This window comes from Scyliorhinus torazame, chromosome 6, assembly GCF_047496885.1.
Source record: "Scyliorhinus torazame isolate Kashiwa2021f chromosome 6, sScyTor2.1, whole genome shotgun sequence".
In the NCBI taxonomy this organism is placed as follows: domain Eukaryota; kingdom Metazoa; phylum Chordata; class Chondrichthyes; order Carcharhiniformes; family Scyliorhinidae; genus Scyliorhinus; species Scyliorhinus torazame.
Genome location: NC_092712.1, coordinates 290,315,534 through 290,336,259, shown reverse-complemented (window position 1 = coordinate 290,336,259; position 20,726 = coordinate 290,315,534). Strand labels below are relative to the sequence as shown.

The 20,726-nt window shown below is 45.4% G+C and overlaps 1 protein-coding gene across 1 annotated transcript in view; it reads right to left on the bottom strand.

Moving 5' to 3' along the window:
- Positions 1 to 20,399, bottom strand: part of capn7 (calpain 7) — a 63,392-nt gene extending 42,993 nt beyond the window's left edge. The window contains exons 1-10 of the mRNA XM_072509811.1: positions 20,194 to 20,399; positions 17,899 to 18,007; positions 17,505 to 17,668; positions 17,295 to 17,362; positions 14,804 to 15,007; positions 14,072 to 14,158; positions 12,196 to 12,322; positions 8,900 to 8,985; positions 8,121 to 8,214; positions 1,868 to 2,014 (exon numbers count right to left, since the gene is read on the bottom strand). Of these exons, the coding sequence (XP_072365912.1) occupies positions 1,868 to 2,014; positions 8,121 to 8,214; positions 8,900 to 8,985; positions 12,196 to 12,322; positions 14,072 to 14,158; positions 14,804 to 15,007; positions 17,295 to 17,362; positions 17,505 to 17,668; positions 17,899 to 18,007; positions 20,194 to 20,295 (1,188 nt within the window). The 5' untranslated portion in view covers positions 20,296 to 20,399. The remainder of the gene's footprint in view (positions 1 to 1,867; positions 2,015 to 8,120; positions 8,215 to 8,899; positions 8,986 to 12,195; positions 12,323 to 14,071; positions 14,159 to 14,803; positions 15,008 to 17,294; positions 17,363 to 17,504; positions 17,669 to 17,898; positions 18,008 to 20,193) is intronic.
- Positions 20,400 to 20,726: the final 327 nt, after the last annotated feature.

Below are 20,726 nucleotides of genomic sequence, written 5' to 3'. Positions count from 1 at the left end.
TCAGCTTACGCGAGTCCAAGTCGGGGATCTTCCCTAGCATCCTCCTAATAAAATCCACATCGTCCCAATTAGGGGCATACACAGTGACCAGGACTACTCTCACCCCTTCGAGCTTACCCCTTACCATAACGAACCTGCTACCCCCATCCATGCCTCAAAGTGTACCCTTTTATTAATCAGGATCGTAACCCACCTCGTCTTAGAATCAAGCTCCGAATGAAGCTCCGAATGTAAGACCTGACTGACCCAACCCTTCCTTAACCTAACCTGGTCTGCTACTTTCAGGTGCGTCTCCTGCAGGTACGCCTTCAGAACCCACAGATGTGCAAACACACGCGCCCTCTTCACTGGCCCGTTTAACCCTCTAACATTCCTGGTGATCAGCCTGTTGGGGGGCACTACGCCCTCCCCTCTTTGCCGATTAGCCATCCCCTTTCCTTGGCCAGCCCCCCAGCCATGTGTCGCGCTTCATCTGGCCCGCCTCCTGACCGGCTCCACCCATGACCTCCTCACTGTTGCCATGCCCAGTTTCCATCCCCGTCAGCAGAACGGCTCCCCCCACTCCCAACACCATCCTATCCATTGTTCCCAGTCACCCCTCCCCCGACCCATCCATACTGGACTCAAAACATTTAACACTGTTTCTCTCACCACAGAGGTTGCTGAGTTTTTCCAGCAACACTATTTCTATTTCAGATTTCCAGCTGTATTGTGCTTTTATTATGAAAAATTGGTTATTTGCTGCCACAATTAAGATTCTAATTGGCAGAGTACTGTTCTAATAATAGTTTTTACAAAGTGACAAGTGGGTTTAGTCACAGTCTCACCCACAGTAGCGAAAGACTAGCTAATTTGATTATTCCAATCTTTGACAAATTGCAGCCGTATAAACTAACTGAAGTTATAGAGCGAATTAAAATTACTACGTCATGATCTCCTGCCATGCTGTTACTGCCACTTGATTCAAAAATCGATCTTCAATCTGGGATGAAAATAAACTATTTCTCTCCCTCCCATTAGTGTCTAGCTACTCGACTCCGACTGTCATGGTTATAGATTTCCTCCCCTCTTTCTCTGGCACACTCTCTTCTGTCTCAGACTCTCTCACAGTCTATCATTCTCTTTCCACAAGTCTCTCCACATCATTGTTTCCTCTCCAATCTTGGTGCATGCTTTCCAGACAATTCTTTAACCCAGCCTCGCTGTTTCTGCAGACCTCACACGGATTTTGGGCGCCTTTCTCTGTTGGTATCTTGCACACTCCATCTTCCTTGACCTTCAGCAAAACGCTCCTGTTCCACAGGCGCAAGTGCGAAGGAAGTTACCGGCTGGTTTTATGCTCAACGCACCCTCTGCTCCATTTGTAAGGATCATTTACAAATTAGAGTCTGAATTCAAGTATCTTTGAGTGGAAAGAACTAAATGCTGCTGGCTACAGCATTAAATAGTATCTTTCGCCATATTCAGGAGGTTTACTTTTCGACATTACAGCAGTGTCTATGCTTCAAAAGTGCGCTCTTGTTTGTGAAGTGCTGATGGACATCCGGAAGTCATGAAAGATTCTCTAAAAATTGAAGTTCTTTCCTCCCTTAGAAGCAAACCACCAGCACCCGGACACAGATTAGTGACTAAAACCGAGATGTCATGGTGAGCTGGGAAACAACTCTAGATTGAGAAAGGTAGCGGACTGGACAAAAACGTATTAAATTGACAAATATTTCTCAATTCACATGTGAAGGCATTGGAAATTAATTTCCCTATTTTGAACGTCATTTCAATAATAAAGACATCACTGATTTTCAACAGTGCCAATAGTTATATTGGTGGAGAGCGAAATGAAGGTATAAATCATATGGTTAATACTTACAGAGTTAGAGCCTGGGAAATCATATCCTCCCATAACCTTCATGTAGGCCTTTTCGATCAAAGAGACCCAAAGCTCGTTCTTGTTATTGGAGTACGAACACAGCAGCTCACCACGGTGATCCACGGGCAAATAGTCATCAATGACCACCTGTCCAGAGGCAGAATTGGGAAAAAGAAACAATTAAACTTCAGCGCAATATTTGTGGCAGGCCAATCATTTGAACCACTTAAGTCAACAGGCCCTGCACGTGTTGTAAACAGGTGGAAGAAACGCATGAGGAAATATTTGGCTGCATAGAAAGGGATAAAGATAAAGTTGCCCTAGTCCCAGATGCCCATAGGCTGCTTTCAGGGGGAGAGATGACTGATGGTGATTTAACCTGAAGATCACCACATCTCAGGCGAAGGGCATGGTTGAGAAGGTGGGACCTCAAGCCCCTGCATCATTGAACGCAATCTAGGGACAGAAATCAGTGAACTTGCAATCTGCAACACGAGACGGAGTGATTGATGGCTGGAATCCAGATACAGAAGGTAATCACCTTTAATGGATAATCTATTTATTGCAGAGCAACAGACCAGGCTATAAGATTGACAGCAACATTTGCAATTTAGAGAAATCCACTAAGGAATATAAGAACATAAGAACTAGGAACAGGAGTAGGCCATCTGGCCCCTCGAGCCTGCTCCGCCATTCAATGAGACCATGGCTGATCTTTGTGGACTCAGCTCCACTCTCCGGCCCGTACATCATATCCCCAAATCCCTTTATTCTTTAGAAAGGTATCTATCTTTTTCTTAAAAACGTTTAAAGGAGCCTCAACTGCTTCACTGGGCAAGGAATTCCAGAGATTCACAACCCTTTGGGTGAAGAAGTTCCTCCTAAACTCGGTCCTAAATCTACTTCCCCTTATTTTGAGGATATGCCCCCTAGTTCTGCTTTCCCCGACCAGTGGAAACAACCTGCCCACATCTATCCTATCTATTCCCTTCATAATTTCATATATTTCAATAAGATCCCCCCGCATCCTTCTAAACTCCAATGAGTACAGTCCCAGTCTACTCAACCTCTCGTCATAATCTAATCCCCTCAACTCTGGAATCAACCTAGTGAATCTCCTCTGCACTCCCTCCAGTGCCAATATGTCCTTTCTCAGGTAAGGAGACCAAAACTGAACACAATACTCCAGATGTGGCCTCACCAACACCTTATACAATTGCAGCATAACCTCCCTAGTCTTGAACTCCATCCCCTCTAGCAATGAAAGACAAAACTCGATTAGCCTTCTTAATCACCTGTTGCACCTGCACACCAACTTTTTGAGACTCGTGCACCAGCACATCCAGGTCCCTCTGCACAGCAGCATGTTTTAACATCTTACCGTTTAAATAATAATCCATTCTGCTGTTATTCCTCCCAAAATGGATAGCCTCACACTTGGCAACATTGATTTCCATCTGCCAGACCCTAGCCCATTCACCTAACCTATCCAAATCCTTCTGCAGACTTCCGGTATCCTCTGCCCTTTTTGCTTTACCACTCATCTTAGTGTCGTCTGCAAACTTTGCCACATTGCACTTGGTCCCCAACTCCAAATCATCTATGTAAATTGTGAACGACTGCGGGCCCAACACTGATCCTTGAGGGACCCCACTAGTTACAGGTTGCCAACCAGAGAAACACCCATTTATCCCCACTCTCTGCTTTCTGTTAGTTAACCAATCCTCTACCCATGCTACCACTTTACCCTCAATGCCATGCATCTTTAGTTTATGCAGCAACATTTTGTGTGGCACCTTGTCAAAAGCTTTCTGGAAATCCAAATATAACACATCCACTGGCTCCCCGTTATCTACTGCACTGGTAACGTCCTCAAAAAATTCTACCAAATTCGTCAGACACGACCTACCCTTTATGAACCCATGCTGAGTCTGCCCAATGGGACAATTTCCCTCCAGGTGCCCCGCTATTTCCTCCTTAATGATAGATTCCAGCATTTTCCCTACAACCGAAGTTAAGCTTACCGGCCTATAATTACCCGCTTTCTGCCGACCTCCTTTTTTAAACAGTGGTGTCACGTTTGCTACTTTCCAATCCTCTGGGACCACCCCAGAGTCTAGTGAATTTTGATAAATTATCACTAGTGCGTTTACAATTTCCCTAGCCATCTCTTTTAACACTCTGCGATGCATCCCATCAGGGCCAGGAGACTGTCTACCGTTAGCCCCATTAGCTTGCCCAATACTGCCTCCTTAGTGATTACAATCATCTCAAGGTCCTCACCTATCATATCTTTATTTCCATCAGTCACTGGCATGTTATTTGTGTCTTCCACTGTGAAGACTGACCCAAAAAACCTGTTCAGCTCCTCAGCCATTTCCCCGTCTCCTATTATTAAATCTCCCTTCTCATCTTCCAAAGGACCAATATTTACCTTAGCCACTCTTTTTTGTCTTATATATTTGTAGAAGCTTTTACTATCTGCTTTTATGTTCTGAGCAAGTTTACTTTCATAGTCTACCTTACTCTTATTTATAGCTTTTTTAGTAGCTTTCTGTTGTCCCCTAAAGACTTCCGTCCTCTAGTCTCCCACTAATTTTTGCCACTTTGTATGTTTTTTCCTTCAATTTGATACTCTCCCTCACCTCCTTAGATATCCACGGTCGATTTTTCCCCTTTCTACCGTCTTTCTTTTTTGTCGGTATGAACCTTTCCTGAACACTGTGAAGGATCGCTCGGAAGGTTCTCCACTGTTCCTCAACTGCTTCACCATGAAGTCTTTGCTCCCAGTCTACCTTAGCTAGTTCTTCTCTCATCCCATTGTAATCGCCTTTGTTTAAGCACAAAACACTAGTGTTTGATTTTACCTTGTCATCCTCCAACTGTATTTTAAATTCCACCATATTGTGGTCGCTCCTTCCAAGAGGATCCCGAACTATGAGATCATTAATCAATCCTGCCTCATTACACAGGACCAGATCTAGGACCGCTTGTTCCCTTGTAGGTTCCATTACATACTGTTCCAGGAAATTATCCCGGACACATTCTATAAACTCCTCCTCAAGGCTGCCTTTACCAACCTGGTTAAACCAATCGACATGCAGATTAAAATCTCCCATGATAACCGCTGTACCATTTCTACATGCATCCGTTATTTCTTTGCTTATTGCCTGCCCTACCATCCTGTTACTATTTGGTGGCCTATAGACTACTCCTATCAGTGACCTTTTCGCCTTACTATTCCTGATTTCCACCCAAATTGATTCAACCTTGTCCTTCATAGCACCAATATCATCCCTTACTATTGCCCGGATGCCATCCTTAAACAACAAAGCTACACCACCGCCCTTACCGTCCATTCTATCCTTTCGTATAGTCGGATACCCTTGGATATTTAACTCCCAGTCGTGACCATCTTTTAACCATGTTTCAGTAATGGCCACTAAATCATAGTCATTCACGATGATTTGCGCCATGAACTCATTCACCTTATTCTGTATACTACGAGCATTCAGGTAAAGTACACTTATGCTGTTTTTTATGTCTTTGTTATGAATCCTAACACCTTGATCAGTAACTTTTCGCAAATTATTTTTCCTCTTACCCTTTCTCCTCATTTTCCTTGTCTTTGAACCCATATCTCTACATAATAACCTGTCACGTAACCTGCTGCCTTGCTCTCCATCAACCATTATATTGTCCATAGCTTTACCCTTCCCTTTCCCCCCAACTTGCTAGTTTAAAGTCCTTGTGACCAACCTAATTATCCTATTCGCTAGAACACTGGTCCCAGAATGGTTCAGGTGAAGACCGTCCCAATGGTACAGGTCCCTCCTGCCCCAGTACTGATGCCAATGCCCCATGAAATGGAATCCCTCTTTCCCGTACCACTCCTTTAGCCACGTGTTAACTTCCTTAATTTTCTCAACCCTATGCTAATTGGCACGTGGCTCAAGTAGTAATCCAGAGATTATAACCCTGGAGGACCTGTTCTTTAATTTAGTCCCTAGTGTTTGATAATCCCCAAACAGGTCCTCTTTCCTAGTCTTACCTATGTTGTTAGTCCCAACGTGGACCACAACAACTGGATCCTCCCCCTCCCTCTCCAAAAACCTTTCAAGCCGATCAGAGATGTCCCTCACCCTGGCACCGGGCAGGTAACATACCATGCGGGACTCACGATCTGGCTTACAAAGGATGCCATCAATCCCCCTAATTATAGAATCCCCTACAACTACCACTTGTCTTTTTGCTCCCCCCTCTTGAATGGCTTCCTGTACCACGGTGCAGTGGTCAGTCAACGCATCCTCCCTACAGCCCTCTTCCTCATCCACACAGGGAGCAAGTACCACATACCTGTTGGACAAGGTCAAGGGCTGAGGCTCCTCAACTCAGGATCCCCCTAACTGCCTCCATTGCAGTCACACCACTCTGTCCCTGACCACTGACCGAATTAACAGTACTTATTCTACCGGGTGGACTGCCTCCTGAAACAAAGCGTCCAGGTAATTTTCCCCCTCCCTGATGTGCCGCAGTGTGTGCAGCTCGGTCTCCAGCTCATCAATTCTGAGCCGAAGTTCCTCGAGCAGCCAACACTTGCTGCAGATGTGGTCACTGACGGTCTCAATGGGATCCACCAGTTCCACCATCATACAGCAACAGCACATCACCTGTCCAGCCATATTCAACTAGTTAATTAATTCAAATAATTTTTTTTTTTTTTTTTTTTTATAAATAGAACCTCAAGGATAAACCCGAACACCAACAAAAACACAGCCCTCTCTCGAACTCAGTCACTCACCTAAACTCAGATGCACTCTGTTCCAATCAGCACTCCGTGTCTAAAGGCACTCCTGCCACACCTTTTGTACCCTGCCTGATTTCCAATGAGCCAATAGGCCCGCTCCAGGAAGTGAAGTCTCCAACTGCCACTCGACCTGTAAACTAAGCACTTTTAAATATGCACTCACCTCTCCCAGCAACCCTGCAGCCTGTGGCCTGCTCCAGGAACTGAAGTCTCTTTTAAATATGCACTCACCTCTCCCAGCAACCCTGCAGCCTGCTCCAGGAACTGAAGTCTCTTTTAAATATGCACTCACCTCTCCCAGCAACCCTGCAGCCTGTGGCCTGCTCCAGGAACTGAAATCTCTTTTAAATATGCACTCACCTCTCCCAGCAACTCTGCAGCCTGTGGCCTGCTCCAGGAACTGAAGTCTCTTTCAGGAGAAATTTCTATACCTAGAGTAGTCAGAATGTGGAACTTGCTATCTAATTGAAGTGAATAGCATAAATACATTTAAGGGAACATAAGATGCAAGGGGAAAAAAAAAAATGACATGCCGATACGGTCAGATGAAGAGAGGCATGGAGCGTAAACACCAGCGTGGACCAGTTGGGCCGACTGGCGTGTTTCTGTGGTGTAAATTCTTCAGCATTGTCAATGGGCCCTGGCTGATGCCATTGTCTTTTCTCTGGGAGTATATTTCCCAGCACAATATCCAAGGACTTTTCCCCCATAGACATCTCAGGTTTCCGCTTGTTAGATTATGGAAAGTGATGGGACAGGAGGGAAAAAAAATGTGACATTAAAATCAAAGAAAACCAGGTGGATCACAAAATTAAATTTGGGTAAAACATTGGGGGAAAATAAGTTATAAAGCAAAATAGAAAGGTAAAAAGCAGAACTGTTCTTATTAACCAGAAATAATGTTTTCAATGATAAAAGTTTCCATGGTGAACCTTGCACATCAATTGATATTTTGCTTTTAAATCTTCAATAATTTTTACCATTACACATCAGTTATAAACTATATCTGCAGGCTAACACATTCATTACCAATACACAACATGTAAACACATAACAAAATGTCTAATCCCCTCAGTGACTTGCCTGATTAAGCAAGAAGATCATTAAGTCATTCAGAGAAAGGAAGATATCGGGTTTGATCCCTGGTCTGTGTTTAGCCAGCAGGTTTTAGCTGACATTGCACAGTGATCAGGGTGTGGAATTTGGGATTGGGACTGGGGAGAAATATGTAAGCTTCTAATTCCTGATCACTGACCAATGATTTTGAGTCAAAAGGCTGAGTCTATATTCACATAGACTAGGTGCCAGGACAAATTACTGAAGCATGCAAGTGGAACCAGAGTCATACCTGCTAAACACAAGGAAGGGAAGAAAACTGACCAAAAAAGAGAAAACAATTGCTCATATGATTTGGCTTAATGGTCAAGAGTGTGGTAACAGACTTACCTTTCTGGGAACACCATTGATATGAAGCTTTACCATGTATTTCCCACAAGGATTATACTCTGGCTCACCCTTCCTATTCTGAGGGTAAATAATGCTGCAGATCAAAATACAAAGAAAGATAAATACAGATATTGATTGCAGAATGTCCAGGTTAGAATGTGTTCAGCTCCAATAGTGTCTCCCTTTTTCTTTTTGCAAGGTCTTTCTATGCCATGTATAATCCTCAGCCTGGGAGGGTAACCATTTCCCCAGACATCTACTAATGCCACTCTGCAACTACTTGTGGGGGTTTAGAAGCAGTCTAGAATCAGCGCCATTGAATTTCCCTCCCACTAAGGATATGCCTATCCTCTGCTCAATACTCCTGTTGAATCCCAGAGCTGAAAACAGGAACTAGTAAGTGCAGAAAACAAGAGGTACAAATCCACATAGCAACCATGTGTGAGACCACTGGATCATGTCACTAATATCCTTCAAGCCATTATATTTTCCACCTTGGGGTCTGTCACACAGAGAGAGTTGCTGCGTGGAAAACAAAAGGTGAATCTCAAAATATCCCTCCTTTATTGTGTATACAATTACAACATCAACTTGCAACATAGAGCATCTCTAATAACATAGTAGAATTCCCAAAACAAGAAACGTTGGCAGACAAAAAATTGTCATTGAGCCACACATAAGGAGATACTAGGTGACCACTTACTAGAGATACGAGTTGTGATGGTGTGGTAAAAGCATTTTTTAAGAAATTAAACCGCACGGAAACAAAGGTTGACTACCTTGTGATCAACTTTTTATTGTAACGTCTTTCATATGCGGCACCAATGGCTAGAGAGGCCACAAAAGAGCAGTCCGATACCACTGTCTGAAAGTGAGAGTGTTTGAAAGATTAATCAATATCCACAAAGTCTTTGGATTGGTACACGGCCAGTCAGCTAACACAAAATCTTTAAATCTAAATTGAAACTATCCTTACAGCTGTGTGCTTTCTCAAACATCGCCTGCAGGGGGCAGCCATTTAAGGCTGCGATATGTGAATTCTGGCATCCATCATTGTAGAAATGTTACTAAAACTGCAAAAACAATTTGACCGAAGGAACTGTCCATACATATACATCATTTATGGTGACAAGCAGGCAAAAGTACAATCGGCACTTTGAAACCTTTGGATTTTCTGATGTGGAGATGCCGGCGTTGGACTGGGGTGAGCACAGTAAGAAGTCTTACTACACCAGGTTAAAGTCCAACAGGTTTGTTTCAAATCACTAGCTTTCGGAGCACTGCTCCTTCCTCAGGTGAATGAAGAGGTAGGTTCCAGAAACATATAACATATACAAAGTCAAAGATGCAAGACGATACTTTGAATGCGAGCATTTGCAGATAATTAAGTCTTTACAGATCCAGAGAGAGGGGTAATCGCAGATTAAAGAGATGTGAATTGTCTCAAGGCAGGACAGTTGGTAGCATTTTGCAAGCCAAGGCCAGATGGTGGGGGGTGAATGTAATGCAACATGAATCCATGGGCCTAGTTGAGGTCGTACTCGTGTGCGAAACTTGGTCATAAGTTTCCGCTCGGCGGTTCTGCGTGTCGCACGTCCTGAAGGCTGCCTTGGAGAACGCTTACCCGCAGATCAGAGGCTGAATGCCCTTGACTGTTCAAGTGTTCCCCGACTGGAAGGGAACATTCCTGCCTGCCGATTGTCGCACAATGTCCGTTCATCTGTTGTCGCAGCGTCTGCATGGTCTCGCCAATGAACCACGCTTCGAGACATCCTTTACTGCAGCCTATGAGGTAGACAACGTTGGCTGAGTCGCACGAGTATGTATCGCGTACCTGGTGGGTGGTGTTCTCACGTGTAATGGTGGTATCCATGTCGATGATCTGGCACGTATTGCAGAGATTGCCATGGTAGGGTTGTGAGGTGATGTGGTCGCTGTTCTGAAGGCTGGGTAGTTTGCTGCAAACAATGGATTGTTTGAGGTCGCACGGTTGTTTGAAGGCAAGTAGTGGGTGTGTGGGGATGACCTTGGCAAGATGTTCCTCTTCATCGATGACGTGTTGAACGCTGCGAAGAAGATGTCGTAGTTTTTCCGCTCCGGGGAAGTACTGGACGACAAAGGGTACGCTGTCGGTTGTGTCCCGTGTTTGTCTTCTGAGGAGGTCGGTGAGTCGAGCGCCATATCCCGTTCGTACGAGGGCATCTTTCAGCGTCTGTAGATGTCTGTTATGCTCCTCGTCTGAACAGATCCTGTGTATACAGAGGGCTTGTCCATAGGGGATGGCTTCTTTAATGTGTTTAGGGTGGATGCTGGAGAAGTGGAGCATCGTGAGGTTATCAGTGGGCTTGCGGCAAAGCGAAGTGCAGAGGTGAACGTTCTTGATGGGAATGAGTGTGTCCAAGAACACAACCGATTTTGGAGAGCAGTCCATGGTGAGTCTGATGGTGGGATGGAACTTATTGATGTCATCGTGTAGTCGTTTCAGTGATTCTTCGCCCTGGGTCCAAAGGAAAAAAATGTCATCGATGTATCTGGTGTATAACGTTGGTTGAAGGTCCTGTGTGGTGCCCACGGATAACCTCACAATGCTCCACTTCTCCAGCTTCCACCCTAAACACATTAAAGAAGCCATCCCCTATGGACAAGCCCTCCGTATACAAAGGATCTGTTCAGTCGAGGAGGAGCGTAACAGACATCTGCAGATGCTGAAAGATGTCCTCGTACGAACGGGATATGGCACTCATTGATCGACAGTTCCAACCCGCCACAACAGAAAACCACACCAACCTCCTCAGAAGACAAACACGGGACACAACGGACAGAGTACCCTTTGTCGTCTAGTACTTCCCTGGAGCGGAGAAACTAAGACATCTTCTTCGCAGTATTCAACACGTCATCGATGAAGACGAACATTTTGCCAAGGCCATCCCCACACCCCCACTATTTGCCTTCAAACAACCGGGCAACTTTAAACAAACCATTGTTTGCAGCAAACTACCCAGCCTTCAGAACAGCAACCACGGCACCACACAACCCTGCCATGGCAATCTCTGCAAGACGTGCCAGATCATCGACATGGATACCACCATTACACGTGAGAACACCACCCACCAGGTACGCAATACATACTCGTGCGACTCGGTCAAAGTTGTCTACCTCATACGCTGCAGGAAAGGATGTCCCGAAGCGTGGTACATTGGCGAGACCATGCAGACGCTGCGACAACGGATGAACGGACATCGTGCGACAATCGCCAGGCAGGAATGTTCCCTTCCAGTCGGGGAACACTTCAGCAGTCAAGGGCATTCAGCCTCTGATCTTCGGGTAAGCGTTCTCCAAGGCAGCCTTCAGGACGTGCGACAACGCAGAATCGCCGAGCAGAAACCTTTGGCCAAGTTCCGCACACATATGTACGGCCTCAATCGGGACCTTGGATTCATGTCGCATTACGTTCACCCACCACCATCTGGCCTTGGCTTACGAAATCCTACCAACTGTCCTGCCTTGAGACAATTCACACCTCTTTAACCTGGGATTACCCCTCTCTCTGGATCTGTGAAGACCTAAATACCTGCAAATGCTCGCATTCAAATTACCGTCTTGCATCTTTGACTTTGTCTATATATATGTTTCTGGAACCTACCTCCTCATTCACCTGAGGAGGGAGCGGTGCTCCGAAAGCTAGTGATTTGAAACAAACCTGTTGGACTTCAACCTGGTGTTGTAAGACTTCTTACTTGGATTTTCTGGACAAAGTAACAAAAGTGTGTCATTCTGTCCTTTCTGTCATTCAATTAGATCATGGCTGATCTTGATCTTAAATCCATTTCCCTGCCTCAGGTACGCATCCTTTATCATGTTTCCTTGCCAAAGATCTTTCAATCGTAATTCGAAAATACCACTGACCAATACCCCCGCGGCACTGAATTTTGAGAGGGAAGAATTTCCAGTATTGCTAGAATTGTTCAGTTAAAAACAGAACTAAATAGAATTGGACAACAAGTTCCTTTTGAACTTAAACTGACATCTAAAGCAAGTAAAAGTGAAGTGACAAAGCTGACTTTAAAAGACTGACCTGCTTTATGCTAAAACTGGATACAGTGTAGATCATTGTCGGGTTGTTGCTGAGGTCATCCGGTCGGACCCACCGGGAAAATAACGCTTTCTGCTTTGGTGACAACACCAGTTTGCCAGCTCTGTCCCTGTAAAAACAAGAGCAGACTTTGTAGAGGAGCAGATATCCCTGACCAACAACTGGGCTGAGGTGGGCTTATCGTGAGGGCAGAGTTCAGCGTGGAGTGAAAGGCCTGTGACTCAGGATGAAGATTGACGTCCAGCTGAGGCTTTGCAGACATAGAGACTGGATGCGAAGTTGGTGGCTTCATTTACGGAGGAAATCATTTTAAAAAAAAGTTAAACGCGGACTGGCTCAGGACAGGAGCACAGGCAACGGTGAATGTAAGCTTCCTAAATTGAGTTCCAAGACTTGTGGCGGCTTGTGCCTGTTCACATCAGATTACTGAAAGCAATTTTCAGAATTTTGCAATACATAGAAACATATAACCTCAGGTCAATATATTTGATGCGGGAGCTGTGCATTTGGAAAATCCTGATCGCAGACTGCCACTTAAGTGACTGGCTTTCTACCTCTTAAAAACAAACATCGATTTGCAGCAGTAACAAAGTCTGGTGTTTAATACCTGGAGGGAGACAGAATAAACACGCCCTCATTTTCTATAAATATGTCTCCCCTGACATTACTCATGGCAAATCAGATAATAAACTATTTTGAAGCACAGAAGTGATACAAAAAAAAAGTGTCAGCCTTGGCTCAGCTCACCCGAGTCAGGATTGTAGGTTTAAGTCCCACTTCAGAGACTTTAATACATACCCTAAATGGACACATTAGTACAGCACTGAGGGAATGATACAATGACAGAGTGGGTACTCCCCAGATGAGATGCTAACTCTTGACAGGATGTAAACAATTCCATGGTACTATTTGAATAGAGCAACGGCCCCACTCCACTCTGCCGCCAAACAATCAATAGTTATCCCTTAACCACCAGGAACAGATTATCTGGTCATCATTCTCACTACTGTTGTGGGATCTTGCTGTGTGTAAATCGGCCGTTGTGTTTTTTCCATGACAACAGTGACCACACTGCAAAAGTGATAGTGGGGTATCCTGTGGTTGCAGCAGGCGCTATAAAAATACAAGTATTGTCTTTGCACCATGTAACATACCATGTACTATTTCTGCTAAGGTAGAGTGCTTACTATCCATGGCAGGAATTCAAATTAAAATGCTCAGCAGCTCCCCACAGACCGTGATGCTGGAATCAGGCAGCAATGCTAACCACTGCCACCATGCCGCCTAACAGATGCAGGAGAAAGACCAGGTTTCCTCTCTATCTTGCAACACAGGAATGACAAAAGATACACAAAATATTCCTGAAATGCAATTTTTTTTGGCACTTTACTGCCAAACACTTCTTCATTCTGTGAAAAGCTAGTGGAACACCTTATAACACCTCCAGTTATACATCAATACAATACAAATTTACAGTTACCTAATCTATTTCTTCAAATAAACTCCCTTCCCATTTTACCTTCAAAAGGATTGGAGACCTGCCTGACACTAAGTCCGTGGATTCCAAAGCTTCAACACAAAATCTTCATTTCAAAAGTTGAAAGGCCCGATGATCTTTAACATACAGTCCAATACATTTAATTGGACACACATACACGTTGTCACAAAGAGAAAGGATGAGTGAGCCTTGTATTTAGATGGCCAAGTATAAAAAACAACCTTCTTTCTCCCCGATTCCCATTTTGTAATGGTACGTTGAGAAGTAAAAAATCAATTCCCTCATATACACGATGTTGCAAAATTCAAAAGAGCTATTGGATTTCATTCAAGTTTTACATTAGAAACATAAACAGCTTACGAGAATGGCATCGGAAATGCAAATCGCTCTTTGAGATCCACACTCATGAAAGGCACGTATTCCATTCCATTGATCTTGGAGGTTTTCCTGACAGATAGATCAACTGATATAAGCATCGAATGAAAAGGTGAGGTTTGAATAATACACAGGTTCAACACTGCCTTCTCTCCAAAAGCTACATTAACAAGTGGACCAGAAAAATAACTCACTCCCCAAAATTAAAGATTGGTGCACTTAGTAAAATGAATTACACCATTTTACTGCAAGAGCAAGTGTGACTTAATTTAGTATATTGTGAATCAAGGAATTCAGTGGGTGCCTACACCCATTCCATAGGCCCATCCTGGCCTGAAGATAGTTTCCTCCCCCTCACTGACTGTAGAACATGCAAATGAAAGCCCAACTGCTCCTTTCCACTTGACCTAGGGAATCAGCCCATCTTGCGCCCCACTCTTAATCCTCCCACTGTGCCTCCCTCTCTCCCCTCTTTTTCTCAATCTAACACCTGGGGGAAAGAGTGCTTTTTACAACTTACTCAGCCATCATAAATATCAAAAAAAAAAATCCATTCAAGGCAGAAATACAAAATAAGACTGAGACTATGAGCAAATTGGTTGAGGGGTTTCCTAAATTACAACAGTGCTATATAAATGCAAGCTTCTTCATTCTAATCACTATTTCCGTGAAGTATTTACTGATATCAGTATCCAGCTGATTTTAAGGTACTCTCACCGTAGCACCTCTATTTCCTCTGTGGAGTAAAGTTGGCCATGGGTTGTTTGTTCACTCCCCTGAACTCGAGATAACTGTGGTTTATCATTCAGCGAAAAGTCCGGTCCCAGGGGCTGGAAGACTCGAACTGGCTGGCTTGGTTTCCCTGATGTGTGTTTCCTCTCTGCAGGCATTTTGGACATACAGTCTTTTAACGCTTCAGCTCTAGATGAGAAATAAATGTAAAAAAAAAACAGGAGACAGAAGTTATAAAGCAGCTTCCAAACCCATGACCTCCAACTTCAAAATGGCGGCGTCGGTGGGGTGTGAGGGCCACACAGACACGTGGAAAGACCATCATTTCCAAATTCCCCTTCAAGTCACACACAACCCAACTTGGGCATATATTATAACTCCTTTACGGTCGCTAAATTAAAATCCTGGAATTCCCAACCGAAGTGCACTGGAGGGGCATCGTTGCCATGCACTCACAGCTGTTAAAGACGACAACACATCACCATTATGTCAAGGACAATTTTAGGTGGGTAATAATAGCCAACAGTGCCAATATTCCCAAGAATGAGTAAGTGTACCAGCAGTGGCTCAATTGGCGGCAGTCTCGTCTCTGAATCAGAATGTAGTGGGTTCAAGTTCCAGGACTAGGGCACAAAACTCTCGGATTACAGTCTGAAGGAGTGCTACAATGATGGTAAAGGTGCTTTATTTCTAATGAATCATTAAACCGAGGTTCCATCTACTCTTTCAGGTACTCTTTCAGTCGATCTTGGGCTTCGACTACAATTTTCTGCCCGCTCCAAATATCCCTCGATTCCGAGACCCCCAAAATCTGTCCATCCCATTCTTAAATCTATTCAATGATGGAACATCCACAGCCCTCTGGGGCAAAGAATTCCAAAGATTCACACTCCTTTTGAGTGAAGTAATGTTTCCTGATCTCAGTCCTAAATGTTTGGCCCCTTATCTTGAGACTGTGTCCCTATGTTTTAGATGCACTGACCAACTGAAACAATCTCTCAGTGTCTATCCGATCAAACCCCTTCAGAATCTCGTAGGTTTCAATGAAATTGCCTCACATTCTTCTGAACTCCAGAGAATACAAACCCAATTTACTCAGCCTCTCAGCGAAAAAAACTCAACTGCAACATTCATATAACAGGCATAGGCCCCACTTACTGACGTTTCTCCTCACAAAAACAACGTTTGCTCTCAGACGCTAGGATCATTTTATAAATGAATATAGTGAAGTCCGATTTGCAATAAGGCAGTTAGAAATCAGCAAATTGATTTGCAAAAATTATTGAAACCAAAAAACAAAATAATACAGCTCAATAGGCTGGGAAAGACGGTGGTGGTGGCCTAGTGGTAATGTCACTGAACTAGTAATTCAGAGGTCCAGCCTAATGCTGGGGATGTGGGTTCAAATCCCACCATGGCAGCTGGTGAAATTGAAATTAAATAAATAAAATCTGGAATTGAAAGCTGATTATCAGTGACAGCAACCATTGTCATAAAAAGGCATCATCTGGTTCACCAAGGGAAGGAAACCTGCCATCCTTAACTATAAAATGAAATGAAAAGAAAATCGCTTATTGTCACGAGTAGGCTTCAATGAAGTTACTGTGAAAAGCCCCTAGTCGCCACATTCCGGCGCCTGTTCGGGGAGGCTGGTACGGGAATTGAACCGTGCTGCTGGCCTGCTTTAAAAAACAGTGATTTAGCCCAGTGAGCTAAACTACCTACTTAGTCTACATGTGACGCAAATGTGGTTGACTCTTGAATACTGTCAAGGGCAAGTAATGGTGAGCAATAAATTCTGGCCTAGCTAGTGATGCCCAGTTCCCATGAATGAATAGGGAAAATTAGGTTTCTACAAAGGGGGAACCTCTTTTCCTGAAGTAACGCATCCTGACAAGCGCTTCATTACTGTAGAAGCTAAGACATCAATTAACACCACATTCTAGTAGTCAAAATACATTCTAGTAGTCAAAATACATCACCTACAAGAGTATGGTACAAAAGGGCACTTGTTCACATCAGTCTGAAATGAAGAACTAGGAGCTCCCCTGAGTAAGGAAGGAGGGGCTACTGGGACTCAATAGGTTAGCGCATTGTACTTTCACTTCTGGGTTTACATCTGGATAAAAACAACAACAAACTCAAGCATCAGCAAGTAAATTGCGGCAGTCCTAGTTGAAATTGTTGTCCAAGTTGTCCAAACCCAGTCCCTGGCAAAACAGCACAAAATGCAGCCATATTTCAGCAGCGGCTGACATCTCATTCAGCAGGTAGGACAGCAAATGCAAGAGGTATGCTTTTGAGTTTAGGATTAAGACACACCATTAAGACGGAGGAGGGAATTTTGTTCCACAGCTGTACCTGACATGGCACTGTATGCAAGGCTCACACAGATGCATGAATGGGAAATGTTCTTTGTCTCGACATGCATAAAACTTCAGAAGTAGGTCTGCCAAACAACAAAAAAGAGACTCACCTATCAAGTGCTTGTCGAGCTAACTGTTTCAATTTACCCTGCAGCGTTAGATCAGATGTTTCATTAGCCTAGAATGAAAAATGCAGTGTATAGGATTAGCTCAGTACTGCATTTGGTCCTTCAACTTAAATTTGGTCACATGCAGACACAAGTTAACGTATTGAGATTCCTAGTGTTCCAATTTGTTTCACGATTCTACAGTTTACTCACTGTTTTCAGGCACAATTCAACACCTTCAGTGTACAGTTCTACAGCCTCGTCTGCATTGCCCTCCTCATCTTCGTCAAATGCTTGTGTGACCAGGAAGTGAGCACGCTCCAGATCCATCTGCTGCTTTGTCTTCAGAGGGTCTCCTGTGCTGCTCTGTGCTTGAACTTAAAATTTACAAAATTTAGGAGTTGTGAGCATTCTTTCTAACTTTTTGTTTGAATACATACATGTTCAAACCGCAAAATATTGTGCAAATGGGTGATTAGAAATAAAACGCTAAAACACTTTTTAAACTTCACAGAGTGTGATTTTACTTATTTTGGATAGCAGTGCTGTCACACGTGAGGTATAAGAGGCTCATAAGTTATTGATACTTTCAATGTAAATTGCAAACCTGCAGAGTAAAGAGCCTGCACTCGGTCCAGGTACTCGGTTATTTTCTCCTGTATACCATCCAGCTTCGATCCAGCCACACTAGCACATATTAATGCTTGAGCAGCTTCCTGCAAAATAAATATTTTGTATCAATACAGATGACAGATGCAGCTTGTCACCCTCAGGATCCTGCAGTATAATTATGGATTCCAATAAACAGGGCAGCACGGTAGCACTGTTGCTTCACAGCTGAAGAGTCCCAGATTTGATTCCCGGCTTGGGTCACTGTCTGTGTGGAGTCTGCACGTTCTCTCCATGTCTGCGTGGGCTTCCTCACGCAGACATAGAGCTAGCAGCTAGAGAGAAGACACTTTGGGAGTAGACCCTTCAATGTGAAGGGAGTAGACCCTTCAAGGTGAAAACTGAAAGATGAGGGAGAACTGCAGATACAAGTCGACAGTCAAGAACATGAACACTGACGGTGGATGGGCCCTACACACACTGACCGATGCTGGCACTTGTTTATCTTCCAGTTCTGATGAAGGGTCTACACACCCCAGCCCTCCATCCAGCTTTCCTCTTTTCATCTGTGGACAGATTTGAATTATAGGTCCATTCCTTTTGCTCTTGGGTTTATTTCAGCACCACTGACAAGACCCGTAACCAGCGACATCACACTCTAGTATTGGGCAACATCTGGATACAGTGCCAGTGAATAAAACCTCTGATACTGGTACATACATGGCCTGAATACAGTGGGCAGCAACAACACAGCTGGCAACAAAGTGCTTATGGACAACTATGCATGGCACTGGCCCGTAACTTCCAAGTGTTATAATGGGGTGGGGCATGCCCCCAAGTAAGCATTGACCTGGAAAGTTCAAACATCGATTGGGCAATTGTCCTGCATTCGGAACCATCAAATTAAATCGCAATCTTCGGATGATTCGGACTGTCTTACCGGGAGAAGGTAGAAACATTTCTAACTCCTGGGTAACTATACTATTGACCTCTAAAGGCATCTCCCCACACACCCAAAACCGCACCACAAGATACCCCACACCACGTGACCCACCCCATTGACCACCCAACTCTCCTTCCCACTACCCCTCCCACCAATCCTATCTACTTTTCCGAGATACCGACATTCTAATTGTGGCTATAAACTAACTCATTTTACAGCAGCTAGTGCTGTAAATGGGAAGCGTAGCTTCCTTAGGTTTGACACTGTGGCACTTGACTGATCGCCCGACGAGTGCACGGCTCAACACACGTCTTGCCCGGCCTGATTCTGAAGGTCAGGCAAGAAAAGAGCAGCTGAATTTCCCGCTAAGTAACTAGGAACAGGTGCTGCTGCCTCATGGCGCTGAGGACCCGGGTTTGATCCCACCACCGGGTCACTGTTCCGTGTGGAGTTTGCACATTCTCCCTGTGTCTGTCACCCCCACAACCCAAAGATGTGCAGGGTAGGTGGATTGGCCATGCTAAATTGCCCCTTAATTGGACAAAAATGTTAAAAGAAAAAAAAAAAGTAACTAGGAACAGAGTGGTAATCTGACTCCAATTACCACTCCGCAGCGGTTCACACCCACTGTCAATAGAAGTTATTTTCTCGTTCAACAGGCAATTGGACTCCAGCCTGAAATTGTCCCCTGTCGCACACCCATCCCAAAGTGGCCCCGCCGACCACGAGTCCCAAACTGGCCCCGCCGCCCACCCGTCCCAAGCTGGCCCCGCCGCCCACCAGTCCCAAACTGGCCCCGCCGCCCACCAGTCCCAAGCTGGCCCCGCCGCCCACCCGTCCCAAGCTGGCCCCGCCGCCCACCCGTCCCAAGCTGGCCCCGCCGCCCACCCGTCCCAAGCTGGCCCCGTCGCCCACCCGTCCCAAACTGGCCCCGTCGCCCACCCGTCCCAAACTGGCCCCGCCGCCCACCCGTCCCAAACTGGCCCCGTCGCCCACCCGTCCCAAGCTGGCCCCGCCGCCCACCCGTCCCAAGCTGGCCCCGCCGCCCACCCGTCCCAAAGTGCCCCGTCACCCACCTGTCCCAAAGTGGCCCCATCGTCCACCCGTCCCAAAGTGGCCCGTCATCCACCCGTCCCAAACTGGCCCTCACATTTACGCGTCAACAGCAAAACCAGTGCGTTGCCATCTCTCTGAAAACTCAGGCTTCGAGCTGATCAGTACACAACAGTCCCCAGGTTATCCTCCTCCTTCCCCCTCCCTCGCCCGCCCGCCCGCCGCCACCTGCAGTCACCCTCACAGCCCCACTACCCTCCCACCTTATGTGTCCCAATCGCCCTCCCCAGGACTCACCTTATAGTAAAACACGGCCTCAGTGAAGCGGCCGCTCTGGTCGTTTCTCACCGCCACCTGGGCGAATTTGACGGCGTCCTGCTCCAGAGCGCTGGGGTCCATGGCGCTGCCTCCCCTCGGCCCCGGGACGCGGCTCTCTGAAGCCGGCCGCCGCCTGGCTTGCCCCCCTCCCTCCCTCCTCAGCCCCTGGTCAGCCGGGTTCACTGCCAACGCTTGCCAACGCTGCCAACTACTTCCGCTTCCGGCTGACCCCGAGCCGGGGGCGGGGCAGAGTCCCAGTCCTCCCAGATTGGATGAATGAGGATGTCAGTAGAAGTGGCCAGGCTGCCTCTCCCTTGGGAATGAACAGCGTGAGGGCAGTGTAACAGTGTTCTATAAGGTCTATAAGGTCAGAAGTCTTACAACACCAGGTTTGAAGTCCAACAGGTTTGTTTCAAACACTAGCTTTCGGAGCACTGCTCCTTCCTCAGGTGAGCACCTGGTGGAAGGAGCAGTGCTCCGAAATCTAGTGTTTGAAACAAACTTGTTGAACT